This window comes from Benincasa hispida, chromosome 5, assembly GCF_009727055.1.
Source record: "Benincasa hispida cultivar B227 chromosome 5, ASM972705v1, whole genome shotgun sequence".
In the NCBI taxonomy this organism is placed as follows: domain Eukaryota; kingdom Viridiplantae; phylum Streptophyta; class Magnoliopsida; order Cucurbitales; family Cucurbitaceae; genus Benincasa; species Benincasa hispida.
Window position 1 is genome coordinate 51,454,575 of NC_052353.1, and position 23,489 is coordinate 51,478,063.

General features: G+C 33.4%; 1 protein-coding gene across 4 annotated transcripts; it reads right to left on the reverse strand.

Moving 5' to 3' along the window:
* Positions 1 to 1,183: 1,183 nt before the first annotated feature.
* LOC120078802 lies at positions 1,184 to 11,397 on the reverse strand. Of its 4 annotated transcripts, XM_039033126.1 has the most exons (18): positions 10,833 to 11,397; positions 10,099 to 10,625; positions 8,323 to 9,672; positions 7,480 to 8,016; positions 7,224 to 7,295; positions 6,974 to 7,054; positions 6,835 to 6,869; positions 6,628 to 6,715; positions 6,417 to 6,554; positions 5,613 to 5,804; positions 5,440 to 5,519; positions 5,266 to 5,338; positions 5,083 to 5,184; positions 4,597 to 4,702; positions 4,182 to 4,269; positions 3,596 to 3,859; positions 3,253 to 3,339; positions 1,184 to 1,518 (listed from the first exon to the last, which is right to left on the reverse strand). In XM_039033126.1, the coding sequence occupies exons 1-16, from the start codon at positions 11,188 to 11,190 to the stop codon at positions 3,643 to 3,645; spliced, it is 4,044 nt and encodes a 1,347-aa protein (XP_038889054.1). In that variant the 5' UTR covers positions 11,191 to 11,397; the 3' UTR covers positions 1,184 to 1,518; positions 3,253 to 3,339; positions 3,596 to 3,642. The 4 variants fall into 4 exon arrangements, with proteins under 4 accessions (XP_038889054.1, XP_038889056.1, XP_038889053.1 ...); XM_039033128.1 differs by having other exon boundaries at positions 3,253 to 3,859; positions 7,016 to 7,054; XM_039033125.1 differs by having other exon boundaries at positions 1,186 to 1,518; positions 3,253 to 3,859.
* Between the last annotated feature and the right edge of the window lie 12,092 nt (positions 11,398 to 23,489).

The following is a 23,489-nucleotide window of genomic DNA, read 5'->3' on the forward strand; positions in this document are numbered from 1 at the left end:
TACTCGTGGAAATCAACTATTTACTAATTTTCTTTTTGTTATTTTTTATTTTTCATTATCATAAGATTATCAAATATTAAATGAAAGATAAATTAAGTATAAAAAATTTTATATTTTATACTGTTATAAAAAGGGAAATTATTTCAAATGATAAAACTATTGAAAATATTTATAAGATATAGCAAAATTTTAGAACTATCGATGATAGACGTTGATAGACTTCTATCGGTGTCTATTAATGTCACTGACACAGATAGAAATCTATCCCTGATAATTCTAAAATTTTGTTATATCTTGTAAATATTTTGATTTTTTTTTATATATTTAGAAATAACCCCTTTTTATTATTTTTTAAACAGGCTGTAAGTACTAGTCAACTATAAATTTTAGGTAAAATTTTAATTGAATATAATTTAGTTTAGTGTGACTTTCAATTTTATAATTTCATGAATTCAACCCTAAATTGAATTAAGCTTTAATATCTCCAAACGAAATTAGAAAATTAGAAAATAATAATAATAAATGAAATCAGTCAAAACACAAAAACGTCCAAACTCAACCATGAAAACACTCTAACCTAACCACATAGCCCCAAACTAAATAAACAATGTTCAATATACATGTAAAAAAAGCTCGAGTTAATAAAGCTATTTAAGAAAGATAAGCATTATTTAAGAATGATTTTGATATGGTTAAAATCTCTCGTTATACATATCTATAATCAACCAAAATAAATGTAATATTATGTTTGAAAATAATTTTGAAATAGTTAAAATCACAATTGTCATGTTTAGAATAGTTCAAAACATGTTTTTATTATTCAATATCAATTCAATGTTCGGTTTTACATTTTTATATATATTTTTTACTATCAAAATTGAATTTGAATAATTAAAAGATGTTTCAAAATAATTTTGAACATGACAAAAATGATTTTTAGTCATTTTAAAATCACATCTAAATATGTTCTTAATGTTTTATTCATGTGACTTTCATAGAATAAAAAAGACATGTTCGAAAGCAATTTTAAACCTAACTAAAGTGATTTTAACCATTTTAAAATCATTTTCAAATATGTCCCTATAATAAAAAGTAAGGAGTACTAAATTCCTGGGAAGAGAGAGAGAGAAAAGATGTCTACATCATCATGTCTCTCAATCCCATAGATTTGAAAAGATTATTCAAACTTTACAACAAACAGTAAATCCCACTTGAAAAGCCACTCTACTCAGATCATGTTTGGAAGGAAGAGAACAAATTGTACAGAGAAAATAAAAGGACAAATGAGAAACCAATTCAAAACCCTGTTCCTTTAGATGCTATCTTCAATTTTCAAAGCTCAAAAAAAAAAAAAAAAAAAAAGGGGATATTGTTAATATGAAGGAATCAAAGGCCTACTTGGCAAATGAAGAAAAGACATCAAAGATTCAACAATGAAGCATTCAACCCCACCAACCCAAAAAGTGTGCAAAAGTGCTTTGTCCTCCTCTCACTTTTCTTTTCAACATTATTGTTTACCTGCATCCAAAGATATTTTTCATTAACATTTTCATTAATCAAACTATTAGGTATCGATATTGAAGCATTGGTCGACATTTAAACAATACCAAACAAAAGTCAAATGTACAGTAAAAATGTTAAGCTATGATAGAAAGTCCAACAAGGAATATCATAAATACTAACAATAAAGATTCATAACCTATTTAAGAAGCATAAAGTCTTCAATTAAACTTCTTAATCAACTCCTTTTTATAATTAGTGATGTAATATGCTGATATAATATAACAGAGATTCTATGCTATTATGATCCTGAAAGTTTTTCATAACCTACATAAGAATTGTATGAGATTTTCAATATTTACAATATAAGTTCATATAGGGCTAAAAAGTTCAACCATTTGGATGATTTTCAATAAACTATTGATTTCATCCTTCATGGATTTTCTATAAACAGACAAAATCCTACTTGTCTTTGTTTTATCACATAAGAAAGCATCTACATCAAGAAATTAGGTCATTTTCAGATTGCTAGTTTTGATCTAAAGCAGTCTAGATTTTGTTGTTCACAAGGAAAACATTGGGCATAACATAATACCCCCATTTGCCAAAAAAGCATGACTTGGGAATGGGAATTTGAATATGACAAGAAATCCTCTTCCCCATCTTAACCTAAAACTGACTGTATTTCTGTACATTTCCCAAAAAAAAACGTTTTTTTTTTTCTTCTTGTTGATAAAATGCAAGAATAATAAATTCCAATCCCAAGTAGGAACATTAAATTAATTTGTTATTTTTAAACTAAAAGAAAAAATAATAAATAATAATTAAATTTACTCTTAATTCCTATACTTTGGCTCTTACAACACTTTGCTCCTCTGCCTCCTCGAACTTATATTCCTACCCATTTAACTCGTAATCGAAAATATAATGACTATGATGATGAGTTAAAAGATTCTATTTTAAAAGCAACCTATAAACAAAATAGATACAATTAAAAGAACAAAAACCTCCACCTTTTAAATTAAAGGTAGTCGATTGAAACAATTTTTTGATGTCAAAGACTTTATACGTTTTTAAAAAATAGAGAATAAATGATTATGAAAAAAGAACTAGACTTATGTAGAACATGTTACGAGAAGCCAAAGTACAAGAACTAATGATTTTAACTCCTTTTTTCCCCCTTTAAACCCATCTTTCGTATACTATTGTACAAGTAAAATAGAAATGTAGAAGAATATGTCATTTTTCACTAAAAATCCACCTAATAAATTTGAAAAGTGGCATCCAATCCCAACACATGAGGTCACCAACACACTAGTCCTGCCTCATCTCCCTTTTCCCTCCCAATAATTATCACCTGCACCCTCATAATGCCACGTGAAGTTACAATACACACTGGACCACTCCTTGCTGGCCTCCTTTAATTCATGGCATGATAAACACTATAATATTAAAAGAAAGATGCTGATCCAAGCAGATCCTGCCCTGTTTAACAACTTTATATTTATGTAACAATGTCAAATTTGGACCTCATGTGACACGGAGGAGGGTGGTTTGGCAAGAAAATAAAAGGCACGTCCAACTTGAGAATTTTTTGCTTTTGGGTCATTTGGGTCATGCTAAAATCCAACGGACAACAAAGAAATTAAGCAATAAGATCCTAGGATTTTGACTCAATTGCTAAACTCCATAACCAACCAGGCCAACCTATTATATCTTTACACTACATTTTAAGAGTCCGTGAGATATTACCTAATTTTGAATGATGATGCTTGATGAAGCCTGTGCACTGGTAGCTTTAAGCCTTTAACCTTGTGGTGTAGTTCCAACTTGATCCTCCTGCAATTCATTGTTCCAACATCCATAGGCGGCCTTCAACTTTTAGATGAGACACTCATAACAGAAAACGAAAGAGATCCGAGTCATGAAACCAAGACTGATTAATCTCTGTAGTTAACATCATCGATCTTGCTTAAAGTTTAGATGTATTTCGTAAGATAACAAGCTTCAGCTACATTACAGACATCATAAAGAAACTCGTCCAACAGGTTAGTCAAAGTTACAATTCCTCTGTGTATTTTCGAGGGAAAAATACCTGACGGCTAACAAGACTAGATTTTACAATCATGTTGGAACTGCCAGCTAACATGCAGAAATACTGAGAAAGTGATACGGTCGGCTTGATGACCTTTGTACAACCTCCGAAACACATCTACAAACTCTTAAAATCCTCAAATACCCAGCATCTAAATTCCCAACTGCAGTTCTAATGCCATTTAACATTGACTCTGAGGGTGTGTACTCAGTCGAAGCAGGAGATTCAACCTTATGCGGAAGAGCTTCAGAAGGGTAAATCCCTCTGCCAAGAGACCAAGCAATTAATCGATACAATTATGTTAATATTACTATATAAATCACATTTATGATCCATCCAAATCCAGACATAAAATTTTGAGTAATGTATGGATATCATATGCTCTGGGTTACGTACAAGACTGAAATGGAGAACTACTATTGGCGACTGAAAAGTATAAATATTACATGTTCAACGGCAATAATAATTCTATAAAAAGAATCAGTAATAAGTGATAGAACTTGACATCTAAATCTTAAGCCAAATAATTAGGCCACTCAGACGAGCAAGACAGTTTAAAATATAGAAAGATTAAATTGTAGCTTACCGCCTCAAATCCGATACGTCCAGAACCAGATTTACCTTCCTGCCACTTTGGAAGTCAATGAAACTAAGCTGCAAATCAAGTTGCTCGTCTGCAAATATTAGAACAGCAAAAGAGAAGTTGGATTTTTAAGTTCTCATAAGGGAAAACAATTTGTAGTCATGAAACTTCCATAGCTTATTCACGTAGGTCAAGGTCAATTTGGAGGATAAAAAATAAGCAGACATCACCAATAGTACGCATAAAAAGGTATCATGGAGCTAAATGCATTAACACTGTTTCTGGAAAGGTTATTTGGAGTAGTGTTATAAAATGAAACATTGTTGGAAAAAACACTAATTAGTGAAGATCATGCATGTGGGCCATCATGTACAAGCAAACCAAGATCATGCATGGTCGTAACAAAAATATTCATCACCTGAAGGTGAGTAAAATCTTATTAGGATGAGATTTGAAATCTCTATCTGGGCTATCTGCATTTCCTCAATCACATCCAGCAGGTTGTGTAGAAAAGAACTCATCATCTGTATAGTAAAGAGAGAATTAAAGAGCATCGCAAGAATCAGCCTAGTGCATCAACATTAATGAATATGGAGTTTGCAATCTAAACTGTCAAGGCGTTGACATGGCAAAGAATCTAGCACATATACTCCGGATAAATACCAGCAAATCAATTGCTAGGTACAACTTTGTTTTCTTTTTTAAACAAGAAACAAGAAAATTACATTGAAATTCACCTCTGTTTTCAAATTGAAAGAAGATGCATTATTTAAGAGAAACTGATGGGACCAGAAAACACTTGAAATAGAAACAGTAGTCACGGATACACAAAAGAAAAAAGCAAGTGAAAAAGGTGGGAGTGAGTCATGGGGAGAAAATGGCCAAGCAGGATGAATTAACTCACTTGAGTTTCTTTGGACAAATGCCTGGAGGCATTACTATTCCTCGTCCTCTCAACGTTTAACACAAAAGAAAATGCACAGCAAGCATTCATTTCTGGAAAGTTCTGGTGGAGAAAAATAAAGTATAACAGAATTGAAGATAATAGGTAAAAGGCTGTTAGAAAATAAGAAGTTTCATTTTGTACCTTCTCAATATGAGTATCATTCAATGTATTTAAGATGCTTACACTCGGGAATGGAGTGGCTTTAATTGTAATCCTAGTTAGAATCCCAATGAACAAACACAGAGTTTAACAGAGATTATCCATCATTAATTGCTCGTAAGCAAACATAAACAAACAGGGGGAAAAAAATCCAACCTTTGACAGGCATAACTAAAGTAGTTGAGCAGTATGCTGTAGTGGTCATTCTTTTTCTCAAAATCATCTACTTTCCACATCTGAAGAAATACATATGATGTTTAGAAAACTATTCACAGACAATCAAGAAATTATGGTCTCAAGTCAAAAAGAAAATTAGTGAATATAAAAACCTGCAAACCCTGATAAATAGACCTGCAGAGCTTTCTCTTCCTTAGATGATCAATAACCAATCCAAGAATGTCAGTTGAACTGGTTACTCCTTTCAACTTACAGTATGTTGAAAAATATTTGCTTAGTGCCTTTATCTTCCCATCCAAAGATTCGAATTCGTGCTTTATAGTGCTGGCTCTTTCACAAGACGCCTGCACCAAACAAATTTACTTGTATCATTCACCAAGAAATTGCGAGATATAAAATTATTGAACAGGTATACACATATATAAATATATGGGATGATCATTGCGAACATAATTCTAATAAAATTACATAATTGGCCTTTCTTTCAATAAATCAACTAAAGTGCACAGACAGAATTCCTGAACATCGAAAAACTAATTTACAGCTCTAGTATGAAATGTCAATATTATGCTCCCATATTTGGCAGAAAAGTAAGCAGGACATCTGACCAATTTTCATTCAATAGTCAAGTTATTCAAATGCTCTTGAATGAAATATTGCAATATTGTGAACCCAGAGATATTCGACAAGCATCCTAGAAAATTCACCTATACACTAACACCATACATTCAAGCACTAGTTCGGAATCAAGTGTGTGAACCATATAAACACATAAAACTGAGAGTGATGACTAGAGATAGAATACCAAGGCTACAAGTCTTAGTGTATACCATAACATAACACAAATTCAAGACATCTGCCTAATTGTGAGACCTAGAAACTCCTATCACAGTGATTCAATTAATAGGATCTCAAGCCAAATAGAAGGAATTATGATTCAAAACCCCATGCCTGACCTCAGAATCAATTGGGCACGAAAGAGTGTTTCCGTCATCAATTTGACTGCTCTTTGAACCACAATTTGTGAGGCGGTCATAGTTCAACTTCAACATTTGCAGATCTTCAATATGAGAGCTCAATGATTGTGCTCTATTCTGCATGGAGGTGTTCACGGTGGTTAAAAGTCATCCATAATTTAAAAACTAAAATTACCAGAAAATACAGTACCAGATATCCATCACGCTTTACACACACCAACTGAAACTTCGCCTTCTGATATGCTACTTTATACAACAATGACCTGGCTTCCACTACTCTATGATAGCATCAATTCATGAGTGTCGATGTCAAAAGCAGTTATTTAACAAATTCTTGAGAATATGAAGTATTCACATAAAAATTGGTTAACATAGGCAAATGTACTTCTCAAATCACCTTTTACGCATTCCTCCAAGATTCTCGGTTACTTTCTACATATAAAACAAAACCAGTGTTAATATGCCAAAGCTTCCACTAGGACAGTTGTTATGACATAATAGCATATCAAATATGAGCTCGTTTCAATATTTGAAACCTGAGACTGGATTTCAGAACACAGCAATTCATATTTTTTAACCTTCAAAAGGTGAACCAAAGTATCTTCAATCTTCTCAATCTGCATAAAAAAGAAAGAAAAAAAAAAGAAAAGAAAAAAAAGAACATAATAACAGTATCAGTTAGGGTAATGATTCATGAAGATTGCAACATTATTTAATACAATTTAACATGTAAATGAAGAGAGAGAGAGAGAGAAGGTAAAAAGGAAGAAATTAGGGAAAATATACTGCTTTTGAGTTCAACTTGTTGATCGATGGGGGTAGCAAATCATTTATCTCTGCTAAAAATTTTATTGACATCTGAAACATGACAATGTAAGTTAAATGATTATTGAACTCGATTAAAAAAATAAAAAAATAATAATAAAAAAGAGAACCCCTCTATGACTCCTATCATCAAATATGGTTAGCAAACACGTGGTCTCTATTTTCTTTTACGGTAAGATACCAAGCAAAAAAAAAAAAATACAGACAATCAACTTACATCTGTCCAATGCATAAATGCTCTATTTCTATTGCCCTCAATCCTCTTGCTTCCATTGCTCATTTGATTGGACTCTTCTAACGGAGAGTCTACATCAGAAATTCCACTATGATTAAGTTTTATGTTCTGTCGAATCCTTACTATTACTTCATTGTCATCATGATCCCTATCAAGAGGCATTGAGTCAATATTTCTTCTCTTGCTCCCAGAAAGGCTATGATTGCCCTTCCTTGAAGAACTCCCCAATACGCAGCTTGCTTGATAACTATCATGCTTAATATATCCACTCGAGTTCGATGTTGGAGAAGCCATAACTTTCCTCATAAATGTCCCATCGTCTTTTGTTTCATTAAAAGGATCATTCCTGAAGGGACTTTGAAATGGCTTTTTTCTTGCGGAACTCTGAGATTGTTCATTCTTGAAGGGACTTGGAGATGACTTACTAGAGATGGCAACCACAGCCTCTTTCTTCCCGGACGATGTTTGGATCGAAATTATCCTTCTGGGACTGTAGTTTGGCTTTCCATTGAAGGGACTCTAAGATTTTAAATAAAATAAAATAAAATAAAAAATAAGCAAACTCAATATTAACTTTCAAAACTTTGATAGAACAGCCAATAACATCGTTAAAGACGGCAATAAACCATTTATATAAACTAAAAAACTGGTTAAGAACTTAAAAATGATTTCTGTGAGAGCATTAGATCTCAGTAGAAAGCTAACTGCAGATAAGATATCTTTCAAATGAGAGTTTTACTCAATCATGGGGCTAGAGCAGTCGTTGTTTATATAAAACGATTCCTATATAAATTATTTGCTAAGGAAAAGGAAAGAGAATACGACCTTCATGATAGATAGTCCACTTGTCCAAGCCTTCTGAAACTGTGGTGAAAAAGCACCAACCATGGAGCTCTTAGCAGGACTTTCCAACCGAGAATTCAGGATGTTCCCATCGATCGAAGAAAATTGTAAATTGCTGAAGGTTTCCGAATTATTGTGCAAATTTGAAAGGTTAACTTCATTATCATCCTCATCTACCAAAGACAAACCTTTGAGGAGCGGTGAAGTTGACACAGTTCCAATTTTGGATTGCAATGAACTTGAATTGTCAGCAATCAAATTCAAAGGACTGGTATTGCTGGTAGGTGCAGCTGCAGCTCCACCTTGAGTCAAACAAGCACTAACATGCTTGACTTGTTGGTCACACTGCTTCAGTTCACCAAAGCAACTAGTCGAACATTCAGTAGCTCCTAATAACCTCACATCTAAACTTCTCAAAGGAGATGAAACAAGCGTATTATGCATACTAGCTGAGTTATTTTGTTCCCTGTCATCGGGTCTAATGTTTGTCAGGTCATCAATTTCGATCCTAGTAGATGACCTCGATAAAGGATCTTCTGACATCAAGACGTGTGGCATAAGATCTTTGTCCCCAATCCAGGTAGCTTGAGCAGGTGACTTTGCTTCTATGGCTGGCTCACTGGGTTGCACATTGGAAAAGTTAGCCACAGCCATATAGTCTGGTGTTCCTCCAGCCTCGGTTAAACCTTTTGGCTCTTCACTTTGGCTCAGCCTAGGAAAGTCGTTTGTAGTCTTGACTCCACTACCACAAGTGCTAAATGAACTTTCAAATTCACCGTTGTTTCCATTTGATCTAGTAAGCTGTTCTTCTAAACACGCAACAGGAATGTCTATGTATTTGTATTCAAGACCCTTGCTATGATCAGGTTGACCGCTCAAGTTAACCAGAGAAGAATAACTAGATGGTCTGGAGTTCAATCTGTCATTTCCTTTAATACTTGAAACACATGGAGAAGGTTCCGGAAGTCTGAACTTGGAAATACTTTTCTGCTTGGACAACATACCCTTGCTAAACTTCATACTCCCTGTACTCAATCTATAATTTGACAGCTTCGTGTTAGGAGTCACAAGAGCGGAAAATGAAGGTGAATTAAAAGTAGCAGAAAATGTTTTCTGTTCCGCAGATAAGAATCTCTTTAGCGGAGATATATCTTTCAGCTTATAGTCAATGCTTCTTGGTGTCTCATGCCTCTTGTCCACCAGAAGATCTTCCTTATCCCACCCATCTGACAAATCTTTTTGTAACAAACCAGTGGATTGAAACACTTTATGGGGTGTGCCACTGTTCGGTACACTTTCCTCAATACCATGTTCGGTATATTTTTTGCTTCCCTGGGAAAACAAATGAACAAATATCTTCAACCATACTTGTGCAACAACAGCAAAACACATGGAAAATTTTCAACTACAATAAAAATTTTAAATGTTTGAGTCATGTGATGGATGCATAAGATTGCATCGCCAGCATAATGATACAAGAGGCAGTTGAGAGTGATGTGCCAACCACATAAGACCCAGCAATATTGCCACAGACGAAGTCTCTGAGCTAACTGACAGAATAACAGAATAACAGTTGGGCTAAATAAGATATTTCAAAAGTTAAAGCTGCCCATTCTATGGACAACTGCTCGAAATTAGGATCACCGGTCTAGACCCGACAAAAACTAAAGATTAAATTGTGACACCAATCCTCGGATAATAGTAAGGTAAGTCTGCCAAGCAAAAGAACATCAAAGAAAAATAAAACATCGTACTAACATCTTCCATTTCTGTTCTCTCAGAGCTTTCCTCATCATAGTTGCCTTGTCCATTCTGATCAACTTCACGAGTCTCAATCTGTTCAGACAATTTTTCATCCACTGAAACAGCATAGAGATCCCTGCTTCCTTCGGTTAAAAGTGCATCTAAAGAAGGAGACAATCTCCCATAATCAAATTTATCAGAGTTCTCTCCCACAATACTCATTGCATTAGAATCTTTACTTCTTACCACATCACCAGATTGAGAAGATGGCGAAATCAGCTTGTCAGCCCTCGTTAGTGTCATAAAACTGTCAGTGTTAGTACGCATGGTGTTCTGGGTCGGTGTTCTATCTTCAAATCCAGACCGAATAGCTGTAGGAGTCTTGAGATCCCTCCCTGAGTCTGACTCAGCAAGGCTTCGAAAATGCATCGAAAATGCTGTTGAATCCATGGTGACGTCATGATTATCATCAGAGGCAGCAGAATCAGACAACCGCATAGGTCTAATGAAACTCGCTGATACGGGTCCAAAAAAATTGTCTTCTGCAATAGTGAAGTGAGTGAATATTTTAGAGCAACTAACCTCTAATGTGTGCAATACAGAGAAAATCTCGACTTCTTCTAAACTGTTACTTTTCAAAAATAATGTACTATGGTAGAAATGATTTCATCGAAAACCCTCGAATTGCAAACACCTAACAGACAAAGATGCTAGATAAAACGAAGAGATAAAAGAACAGAAAAACATGCCATCATTGGAGGTTGCAGAGCCGGCAGAAATACTCCCTGGCGACGGCGATCCAAGCGGTCTCAAAAACGATTTCCTCTGCGCAAGAAGATCATCATCCAAATTAGGCGAAGATTCACGGGAATCATCGCTATCAACCAAGTCCCTGAAGAACCCTAGGACCTCGTTGTCCGGAGGAGCAGCCTCGGGAGTGGCTTGGGGCTCAGGAGGCGTCTCGTAGTCCTCGTCGCGCTTAAAGATATGCACTGAAGTGATCTCGACATCAGCAAAGCTCACGCGTCGAGCCCGCTTCTTCTTGAAGGCCAAACTTTCTTCCTCAGTGGTCGTGTTGGCGGTCTCTTCAGGGTCCTTGGAGGCCATTGGAGATAGATGAAATTACAAAGCGCAATGGGTTCGAGAGGTTTCAGAGTTTAGCGGTGAGAGTTCATGAGATTCAGAGCACTGAACGGAGTTTTGATCGGAATTGAACCAGCGGAGATGAGAGGAGAGGAAGAAGATGGATGGAAGAAAGTTGGGGGTGACATTGTTTGTGCGGGAAACTGAAGACACATTTCAAAATGTTCAAATGCAAATAGTTCGATTTTTTTATTATTATTATTTACAAAAATAGTTCGATTATATATACACACTAAATTATATATATATAAAAAAAAGATTTTCAAAAATAGAAAGTTTTGAAAAAATATTTACACAACTAGAAAAATTTAATTTTAGTTGGGATAGAAATTTTATCACAAATAGATATTGATAGAAGTCTATAAATGATAGAAATTGATAGAAGTATATCATTGATATTATCAATATTAGAAATCGATATAAGTCTATCATTGATAAAGTTGATAGAAGTCTAATTTTGTCAATCAATTTTTTTGGTTATTTTCGTAAATAATTTGACATTTTTCTTATTTGTGAAAGTTTCTCAAAAAATATCATGAACTTCAAACTTTGTTTAAAAGATATCTTGACTTTTAAAAGTTTTAGTTCACTTTTGAAATCATTTTGAAATTGTTAAAATCATTTTTGTCGTGTTTGAAATCACCTTAAACACAATTTTTATCACTCAAAATTAAATTAATATATTTTACACTTTTAAATGTATTTCCGAGAGTAAGTTCAAGAATAATGTAGTTTTTGAAAATAATGACAAAATTAAGGTACTTGGAAAAAATTTTCCAAAAATAAATTTTAGACATAAGGTTAAAGACGAAACTATTAACAAAAATAGGATAGTTGTAGTGTTGAAGCAAAGCTAAGAGGCTAACTTGAAAGATAAGAGGCTAATCTAATTTTGTCATTTATTTCCTTTCAACCATTTTTCTTGTCAATAAATATTAAAATAACATTATTTTAAAAAAATCGTAATTTCGTATCATCAAAATTGATTTTGATTTTTAAAAATATTTTTTAGAGTGATTTTGAAAATGACAAAATAATTTTAACTATTTCAAAATCATTTTCAAACATGTCCTTAATAATACTCATAAACTTTAAAAAGTATAAAAAATTATTCTGGTAGTTAATTTTACTTGCTCCCATCGTCTAGTGGTTCAGGAAAATTATAAAAATGAAACTATTCATTCTTTCCGCCTCACATTGATAAACGGAAATTATTTATAATTTGTTTAAGTTTCAAAATAGTTTTAAAAATTTTGAAAATTTTACTGGAATTTTAAAATTTCAAGACATTTTTTAAATAAAATATTGAATGTATCCAAAATCAACTATAGGAGTATTTTTTCTAATTTTTTTTTAAAAATTTAAGAATATGACTTTTTGAAAGTTTAAAACTATTTTTAAATAAAGTACCAAATTTAGGAGTATTTCCTATAATTTAACTTTTACTTATTTGGTGATGGGCAAAGGTGGACCAAAATGTTTTTACTTTGAAAATTAGGCCAACTTTCAAAATATAAGATTTTGGTCTCATGATCATGGGAATTTTTGGGGTGAATAACTTTTATTCCCTAATTCATTAAATACGTCAAAATAAAATTTTACAACTTCTGACATACCAAACTTAAATCATTTGAAAACAAAACATTTGAATGATTGTGCTTTCAATGATAACCTTGAAGCTTTTTTCTAATTAGTCCCTAAACTTTAAAAAAATGTTGAATATATTATAAAACAATAGAATAAAGAATAAAATAGAGAGAAAAGAAAGTGGAGTGAATATATTCTCTATTCAATTGTATATCTCAAAGGTATACCACTCTTTATAGAGTTTACAAGATATGGAGAGGTAAACGTATGAAGAATATAATGGGGAAGATATTTGGAAATAATATATGGGGATATATATGTTGGGTTTTTTGTCATAAAACTCGCAGATAGTAAATGTAAATAATTGACTATCATCAATAAAGAGTTATCGATGTTATTAATAAATGTTATTGATTGTGTTATATTTTATTTCATCTTAATAACCCTAAATCCAATAAATACAAGACTATCTTATGAGTCTTGAATTGTATTTGGAGACATACAATGATCAATGTTTAAGATACAACCTAAAGGGACTATAGTATAGGGATAAGGCTGAGTACCTTATCCTTGTGACACTATGGATACGACTCACTTTGTATTCGATACGAACACAATGATCCAACACGCTCGTGTAGGTGACATGTAAGTAGGAGTATCATATGCAATGAGTTTGCATAAGACCGTACCGCGAAATAATAACCACTAGATATAACACTGTTGACTAGTTAGGTTTCTATTTCAATATGATGATCTAGGCAACTTAGTCTTGATCCTAAGTGAATTATGAACTCCTATTCATGAGGGATTGTCCTTTGATTTGTATGGGTGAGAGTGACCAGTTTACTAACTCAATAAGCCTATCATTTTGCGGGGCAAGATCGAGTGGGAAGTTGAGAACATAATAATACGAGATGAAGTTCACTCATTCCCGACTTTAGGGTAAGTAGATGAGTGTTCCCTCAAGTGGGGTCTCTGGGACTTGAACAAATGATCCTCCTCTTATTTGCCCGAGAAGGGTTTCTATTTAATGGTTGGACTATAAACAAGTTGTTCATTAAAGGAGTATTGGTACTTAAGGATACGGAGGTAACCTAAGGATAAAACGATAATTTGATCCAACTGGTATTACGAACACTCGTGAAGGACTAACTTGTTGTTATTGATCTATATCCGTGGATACATAAATATATATGTGGTGAGAAGAGTGCAGTTGTGGGTCTTTAGTGGAATGTACCCATAGTTAACAAATATTGGTTAATTTGGTTAATGAATTTAGTCAACTAATCTCGTATCATTGGAGTTTATAATCTGTAGGTCTATCAGGTTCTCTTGTTAGCTCACTAAAAGATATTAATGAGAAATGATTTGAATTATTCAAATCAATTGAGGAAACTATATATTAATTTGATTGATATATAATTAATTATAGATGTGATCTATAATTTAAACTATGTTAGAGAGAAATATTTGAATGAGATTCAAATATGTAATTTATCTACATTAGATTCATGAAGAATTAATTAATTATTATGTTAGAGAGAAATATTTGAATGAGTTTCAAATATTTAATTCATGAGAATTAGATTCATGAAGATTTAATTAATTGTAATGTTAGAGAGGTAGAAACCTATAAACATGTGATGTTTATATATAAATTAATTAACTAGATATTAAATTAGATTTATTATGTGGTTATTTAATTAACGTATCAAATAATTAAATTATGGGTTATTTAATTAATTGACATCAAGAGTGAAAAAAGAAATACTTGGAGAAGGGGTAAACCCTTATTCATATGAATTCATCCTATTCGCCCATTTAGGGCAACAATTCATTTAGTGCAAAAAGATATCTTAGCCTCTAAAAGAATTCCTCTTTACACTCTTTCTACAATCTCTCTACCTCTCCCTCTTCCTCTTCCAAGGGTTGGAGACCACTCATCCAACTCTTGAAATGCTAGAGAATAACAAGGTTATTCTTGTAGTAGTGTCGGTGATCGTTGAGAAGACGTTCTTGTGAAGAACAAGAGGAATTTCGAGAAATTTGGGAATCTACGAAGGTAAGAATCATTCATTCCTTTGTTTCTCCTTTATAATGCATGCTAAGTATGATGTTTATCCTATTCCATTATTTTAAAGCTTGCTCCCTTTTATTTCTTTAAAATGGAAAAATCGAATGCAAGGTGTCCTCATGCTTCCACTCGGGATTCGATCTCATCAACTAGTATCAGAGCCAATTTATTGCATTTTGTTTTTCACATTTTGGAAACAAAAATTAGTTTAGAAATGTGAGTTTTAATCTGCATTTTGAATTTGAGGTTTGCTATATTGGATGTTTATATTTTTTGGCATTTAGCTTTACGTTTTAATCTGATTAAAATGTAAGGGCCCGTTGTTTTCTGGGCATTTATGTTTTGCTATCGAATCTGTAAGTCCGTGTCGATCGAGAAGCAAGAGTTGCTAAAGAGATTGGGGAAAAACAGAGGCTTTCGATCCAAGTTTGAAGCAAAACACAATAAAAGGGAGCTTTCTGGACTGCAGCGTCACAACACTTCTATTGAAGCATTACGATGTTGGGGGCTAGGTGTGATGGACATCATCTGTGGCGTTGCAACACCACCCCTAGCGTTGCAACGCTCCGAAATTCACAGGCAGGCCCGAGGAATCCGACGATCATGGGTTTGAGCCTCCTCTCCGGTGTTTGCAACAATTTTTCTTGTTTTTGTGTAATTTTATTTATTTTTATTAAGTGAGTTAATATAAATTGGTTATATTAATATATTTAATTTTTTTGGTGTCAAAATTTAGTCCAATATATGCTATTTAATTTATTAAGCATTTGGTGCATGTATAAATTAATACTTAAATTTATATTACATAATGTATGTCATATAAATTCAAAATCCCGCCTTAGGATAGACATATTCATGCATCATGATTAAATATAAGTGTTATGGATGCATGATTTTATTAGCATGCTCATATATCATAATATAAGTATTATATTATTTTGATGTGTGATTTATTAAGCATGTTCATACATCATACTGTTGGGATTGGTGTCCTAATTCTCCTGGAGGTTCGTTGTTTGTAATGATACATATTGTTTGATGAATAAAATAAATGTTATTTAATTATGGCATTTACTCATATCCAATAAACAAACATCCATGGTTATCTTATATGAACTTAAACATGTATATGTGATATACAAGTGGATCATGCCTTAAGTGATAACCTAAATAGGTCTGTAGTATAAGGATTAAGGTTGGATACCTGATCCTGGTGACACTACGGATATGTCCCGCTTTGTAGAGGTTTGCAAGTGTTATAAACTACTACAGATGGTAGATCTTGACCATTCATATGGAGACGTGTAAGCGGGGGTGTCCTATACAAATAGTTTGTATAAGACCGGACCACGAGATGACTAGACTCTATATATAATGTCGTTGATACTAGAGAGTTACATCTCACCTAAACGACCATAGGTGACACGACTTCAATCCTGAGTGTTTTAGAAAATCCTACCTTTGAGGGCGGTCCTTTGATTAGTATGGGTGAGAGTGGCCAAATTGCCACCTCAACATGCCTACCTTTTTGGGGATTTATCTAATTTATGAGCTGGGAACTCAATCCACAAGATGGAATTCACTCCTTTCCCGAAGCAGGGATAAGTAAAGAGATTGCTCCCTTAAGGGCTGATTTCGAGGCTTGAACATAGTAGCCATAACTTCTCTTTGGAAGAGAGGATTCAGTCATAGTAGGACTATGACTTATATTTATTAAAGGGATCATTGGTACTTAAAGAGTTAGATGTAACTACAGGGCATAATGGTTATTGGTCGAGCTATACTTACGAGCGATCTATGAAGGGTTGTCGCACTGCTGATTGGTTAAGATGGACACATAATATATATATAGTAAGGAGAGTTCAGCTATTAGTCTTTAATGGAGTGCCTAGCAGTTAACGGATGGTGGATCCCGTGACTAAAGAGTTTAGTCGGTTATTCACGTACCGTTGGAGCTTCGAGCTACAAGTCCATAAGGTCTCCTTGGTAGCTTAATGATTCAGTTGAGTATCAGTTCTTGGTGTTGATTTGAAATGTTCAAATTGATAAAAGATAATTCGATTATATATGATATGATCGGTATGATGTATGAGATACATCTAGTGGAGGATTAATATAAATGAGATTTACATTAAGTACCATGGAATAGAAAAATAGCTATGGTTTATATGTTTCATGAGATGAAATATTAAATCTATAGGTTATAAATATATTATGGTAAGTTAGTTATCATTTATATTTATAATAATAATTATTATTGGATAATTAAAATTTTTTCTCTAATAACCAATTGAGTGGGAGGTTATTGGTGGTTTCATGCTAACCGTGATATAAAAGGAAAATTGTTTTCCTAATTTTAGTAATGTTGCAAAATTGTAGATTTGAGATTTTCTCTCTCGAAAAATAATCTCACGAAAGTTGTCAAGTAAATAGATTTACTAAGCGACAACTTGGAGCGAGCCAAACGATTGTGTAGTGTTTGTAGGCGACAGACACGTAGCTGAACGATGAGCTAAACAATCGCTTAGCTTTTGCTAGACAACCGCTTAGTTTTTTGCTAAACGATTGGGCATCGACCTATACGATAGGTTCAACCTTCTCCCACTTGCTCAATCGTTTACACGATTGTTGTTTCCTCCATCTTCTACCTCAAACCAAGTCCACACAGAGCCCACCCTTTGGATTCTCACACCGAGAATACCAAAGTAGCCTTCTTGGTGGTGTCATACTCAACTCGACGTCGTCGATGTTCTATGGAGGCTGTTCGTGACCAAGGCGATCGCTGAGTTCGAGTGCGCGGTGTTCGTGCAGTGTAGCGATCGTGTTAGATGAGCGTTTGAGGTTGTTGTGTTCGAGCATTCGTGATCAAGGAGCTTGGTAATGAGTCTACAAATGTGTGTAGCTGATGCGTGTTGTTATGCGATGAAATAATGGAAAATGATGGGATGGTGGAAAATGCATTGAACATGCAAGTTTTCTTAGCAAGATCCAAGTATAAATCCTACTGAGTTGTCTGGTAAGCCCAGGGTCGAATTCAGGGACTAAGGAAAACACTATGCGATAGTAATTTTTAGATCACTTTGCGGTAACAAATAAATCAAAGAGTTGGTTGGTTTGTTGTTTACAGTATAAAATGTATGCGGCGGAGTTGAGAAAAGAGTTAATAATAAGAAAGATGCGATGAATATGCGAGGGAACGGGTTGAGAAGGGGTTTAGCTAACACTTTCTGGGATTGCGTTCATTGTTATGCGATCATGCTACATACATATAATAGCAAATCATCTCTCAATGCAAATGCTACAGCTTCTAGTTTTAGAATGCATGCGATATATACGATGATGTCTATAGGACTTACATCTAAACCTCTATTCTTTTCTATGCGATGATGAATGACACACACATATACAAAACGATTGCATACTACCATAACCTATCTCTAGGGTGCATACGATGCATGTTGGCAAACAGAGCTTATTTCTAAGTCCCTATCTCTTGCTTATACAGATCTAATCTTGCTCTCTCGAGTCTAGATTTTGACTTAGCTCTCTCAAGTCTTAGGTTCTTTCTTTAGACTCTCTCTCAAGTAGCTCTAAAGGGTGTTGGGTGCAACATAAGACAAGATGATCGCATGCAATGAAGATCCTAGATCATGTTAGCTAAGTACTCCTTAACCCATTTGATAAATTTAGCTACTCATGCGTGTTTTAAAGAGAGTGAACAGATGTAGATAAGCAAGTTCCATTTTATAGATATATAATCGAAGTACAAAATGATAATGCGGAATGAGAATAAGGAGCCTGGTAGCAATTTCTTGCTTCCCAAGCTTTTACACTATTCTTCTCTACTCTACTCAAAAGATATTCTTGCTCTCGCAAGAGTCGACCCTCTCTTTGTTTTTCCACACTCTTTGGCACTCTCTCGAGCTGACTAGGACGATCTTCCAACGTCTCTTCCCTTCTCTCGCTTCCACCTTCTAAGTATAAGAAACTAAGAACAAGGCTAAGTATCGTCTAAATGGTGTACTCTAAAAACTAAGCGAACTGAACGACTAACTAACTCGGCGAACTCCTTCACTGAAGATGGCCTCCGGTATTTATAGAGCTTCAGGGTGAAAAGCTTCTTCTCTCTTATGATTGCATCGATGGGATGGTATTAATTCTCTGTCTGATGCGCCGAATATTTGTCATCGAAAAGTTGAGTGTACTCACTACAGTAGGTCGTTAACAGCTTGTCAACTCAATTTGGAATCGACCATCATCAACTTTCTGTCCCATCGCGATTTATTAAGCTTTCACCCAGATGCGCCCATCTTGATACGTCGACTCTATGCGGCCACCTTCTTGAGCAAATCTTGAGCGCAAACGATCATATAGCTTGCAGTCGTAATCTCTTAATGCGCTCGGATGTTAATTTCTTTGGATCGCATTTCCACCTTGCGTCAACGCATTTTCTTGCATAAAATACATAAGTTAGCTATTTTAATGCGATGGACGCATGCGATCGCAATGTTGCAAGCTTAATGCTTTTGGACGCAACATTGTATATTTTAACCGTCGCAAGCCTGCATTGTTTTATAACTTAGCGCTGTAAAAACGTGCATTTCTGTTCGTTATCGGTAGCATTTCTCCTTGGTTATTTATATTATCATGCTGTAATTTCTGTAATGATTGCATAACCATATGTTTCTATTTCTATAATTTGTAAAGTTCATATATGATTGTAATTTGGAATGATCTTTCCGCTGCTCATGGAAATCCTCGTGCATGATTTCCTTCAATTGGTAATTTCCTTCACATACAATATTATAAATGTTATAATGTATGGTGAAATGATGAACATGTATGTTTATTTTTCGTGGATGACAAATATAAATGTTATATTTTTCCAATGAAAATGAACCTTGCATTGAGCATGAGATTAGAAATAGGTTAATCTTTTAATTTGTTTTAATAGGATTAAAATGAATTCCACTAAAAGATTAAATTTATAACATAATTGCTCATAAGGGACCTTTGTCTTAAGAACGTTCTATCTCTACGGGGGTATTTAAGCTGACAGAAACGGAATACCTCTACCTTGAAACCAACTTGAAAGACGAATTTGGCAAATATTTTATAAGCATGCAAGAGATTATTAATCCTTTTATTTCTACTTCATTATGCATGCTAATGTATGATGTTTATCCTGTTCGATTCTGTTTAAGCTTGTTGTCTTTTGTTTCTTTAAAATGGAAAAACCAAATGCAAGGTGTCCTCACACTTCCGCTCAAGATTCGATCCCATCAATATAATCTATAAACATCTATATCTAATTAAAATATTTATAACACTCCCTTTTAGATATCGTAATGTATAGAATATGCCTAGTTAAAACCTTACTAGGAAAAATCCAATAGGATAAAAAAACTAATGAAGGAAAAATAGTAGATCATTCATATACTTCCATAACTGCCTCATTAAAATTCTTGACAGGAAAACCCAGTGGGACAAGACCATAGTCAAGGGAAAAAGAGTGTAGCACATTTACTCCCCCTCATGAAAACATCACTTGATACTTTTGGTTGTCATATATAAATGTGGTGTGTTAACTTCTCAAATGTTGTTGCAGGTAACACCTTCGTTAATAAGTCTCTCAATCGTATTTTTAAGAAATTCGTTGAAGAGTAATGTTGGTACTTTATACTTTATCATCTTCATATAAGAACACTATTGACTAGCCTCGTATGCCATCAAGATTTTAACATGATTTAAAGTAGTTGTTATGATCTGTTTCATAAGCTACCATTATATATATAATATTTCTCTATGTACTAAGTAACCTGTTTAAGATCTAGTTCTTATGGGTTAGATAAGTAACTTGCATCTTCACAGTCAGCTAGATCACAATTAGATTTATGAGAATAAAATAAATCCATGTAAATTAATTCTCAAATAAAAATATAACATATGTTTAACTCAAATCCAATATCTTTCTTTGGAGGAATATTATATTTATGCTACGACAGGTAGCGTATAAACTAGTAAAAATATAAGTGCATTTATTTCCCAAAAATTATGGTTCTTCGGACCTAAAGTCCTTTATTATCTTTATGATATCGAATTATATACATTTTTACACCAAGTGAATGAACCATCATAGGAATGTTCAATGGTGGAACTAGTCCATATAAGATCTCATATGCATAAATTGATGCAATTCCATCTGCTTTATGCTTTATTTGCAAGGTAAGGTAAAACTTTTTGGGGTGTATGTCTTAAAGCCTCGTAGTTTTATATTAGTTGCATCAATGGTTGATTAATTTTATATTACTTGTGCAATAATCCATTGACCTAAGATCCAAAGTTATCTGATGTAATTTAAATATGTATGTCAAGACATATAAGTGGATCATGTTTAAGTAATAATCTAAATGGTTTGTAGTATATGGATAAGGTTGGGTGCCTTATCCTTGTAACACTACTGATATGATTCGTTTTGTAGTTGTTACAATTGTTGTAAAGTACTACAAATGATTTGATCCTAATCGTTCTTGTGGAGACATGTGAACAAGGTATCTTATACAAAAGAGTCTGTATAAAGACTAAACCACGAAATGTTAAGTCTCTCTTCATAATATCATTGCTAGAAAAGACTTACATTCACAAAGATGGCCATAGGTGTCTTAACCTTAATCTTGAGTGGGTTGTGAACTTCTAAGTCATTTGATTTGTATGGGCGAGAGTGACCAGATTTTTCAACTCAACAATCCTACCATTTTGGGGACTCGTCTGATTGGGGAGCTGGGAACACAACTACATAAGAAGAAGTTCACTCCTTCCCTATAGTTATGGTAAGAAGATACATTGCTCCTTTAAGGGTTGATTCCAGGGCTTGAACAATGAGGCACCTCACCCTCTCCTGACCTGAGATGGGTTCGATCATAGTTGGACTATGACTAATTGTTCATTAGAGGAATCAGTGGTAATTAAGGAGTTAAATATAACTATAGGGGTAAAACAGTAATGTGACCCAACGAGCAATTTGTGAAGGATCAATACACTTTTGATTGGTTATATCCAATAAGTACAAAAATATGTCTATAGTGCGAAGAGTTCAACTGTCGATTTTCAGTTGAGTGACCGACAGTTAATGAATGTTGATTAATTTGATTAAAAGAGTTTAATCAATTAATCTTGTATCATTGAAGCTTCAATCTATAGGTCCATAAGGTCCCCTCAATAGCTCAATGAGAACTTATGAGAATCAAATTAATTTTGGTTTAATTTGAATGTTCAAATTAATTGTATGAGATACAATTAAATAATGTATACAGATATATTATATAATGTATGTTGATACATTATATAATTTTATGAGAGAAATACCTATATGAATACGATTCATATATATATATATATATAAATATGATTCATACGTTAAAATTTCATGTGAATATGATTCATATTAAATTTATATATAGTTCTATGAGAAAAATAAATATTTGAATATGATTCAAATATTAAATATATGAATATGATTCATATAAATTAAATGTGATTATGATTCATATTAAATTTATATAGTTTTATTAGAGAAATAAATATTTGAATATAATTCAAATATTAATTATGTGAATATGATTCATATAGAAACTATATGTTACAATTAATATGAATTTGATTCATATTAAATTTATATAGTTTGATAAGAGGGGTTGTTATCTTAATGTAATTCAAATATTAAATTATATAAATGTGATTTATATAAAAACTATAGTTTATATTATATGTGATATAATATAAACTATAGGTTATATATTATATATGATATAACATATAACTTAATATTTATATATATAAAAAAAATTCAAATTCAAATTTTGAATTATTAAAGGCGAGCCTCAACCTCTTAAGAAAGTAGATAGAGAGAAAAAAGTTTTTCTCATTTTCATATCTCTCTCTCTCTTTTTCTGCAGAAAACAATTTTTCTTAGAATAATCTCTCAGTTCTCTTCTCATTCCCAAATTCCAAATTTAAGTACAAGCCCACATCTTTGCACGGTTTTCGTCCCTGAGAATGACGGGGAAGACCCCGTGGTGGTGTCTACTTACGGGATTCATGAGATCGAGAGAAGACGACGTAAATTGGAAAGGAATGCGAAGAATTGGTCTTTAACGGGTATGTGATATCCTAACCCTTCTTCTTCTTCTTGTACAGTAGAAAACATGTTTAATTAGTTTTGTTTATCCTATGTTTCCATCCTCTAATTATTGTTCTGTAAAATTAAAATTGGGACTCAATTTCTTCCTTTGAGGGGAATTTCAATCCCTTCAATTAGTATCAGAACACGGTCGTTTGAGTCCCAAATTTTGATTTTGGAACTTTATTCAGGGTTTTGGTGAGTGTATATTGCATTTTGAATATATGGTTTTTGCATATCGAATGGTTTCGAAATTGGCCTAGAATTTACTACTTTAAAGGTGTTTACAGTTGTAATTGCTCAGTGTTTTAGGCGTTTAATTTCATATAATTGAGTCTGTAATTGTTCATGTCATTTGTGATGAAGTTCTGGCTTCGAATCAAATAAATTTTGGAGCAAAAATGAAGCAAATCGGATGAATGG

Excerpts from the sequence above, each read along its gene's own strand:
- LOC120078802 (XM_039033126.1), bottom strand. The coding sequence starts at position 11,190 with ATGGCCTCCAAGGACCCTGAAGAGACCGCCAACACGACCACTGAGGAA. Across the intron at positions 6,555-6,627 it reads TAAAGCGTGATGGATATCTG|AATAGAGCACAATCATTGAG; the intron begins GTACTGTATTTT and ends ACCTCCATGCAG. Across the intron at positions 3,860-4,181 it reads GACGTATCGGATTTGAGGCG|AGGGATTTACCCTTCTGAAG; the intron begins GTAAGCTACAAT and ends GTCTCTTGGCAG.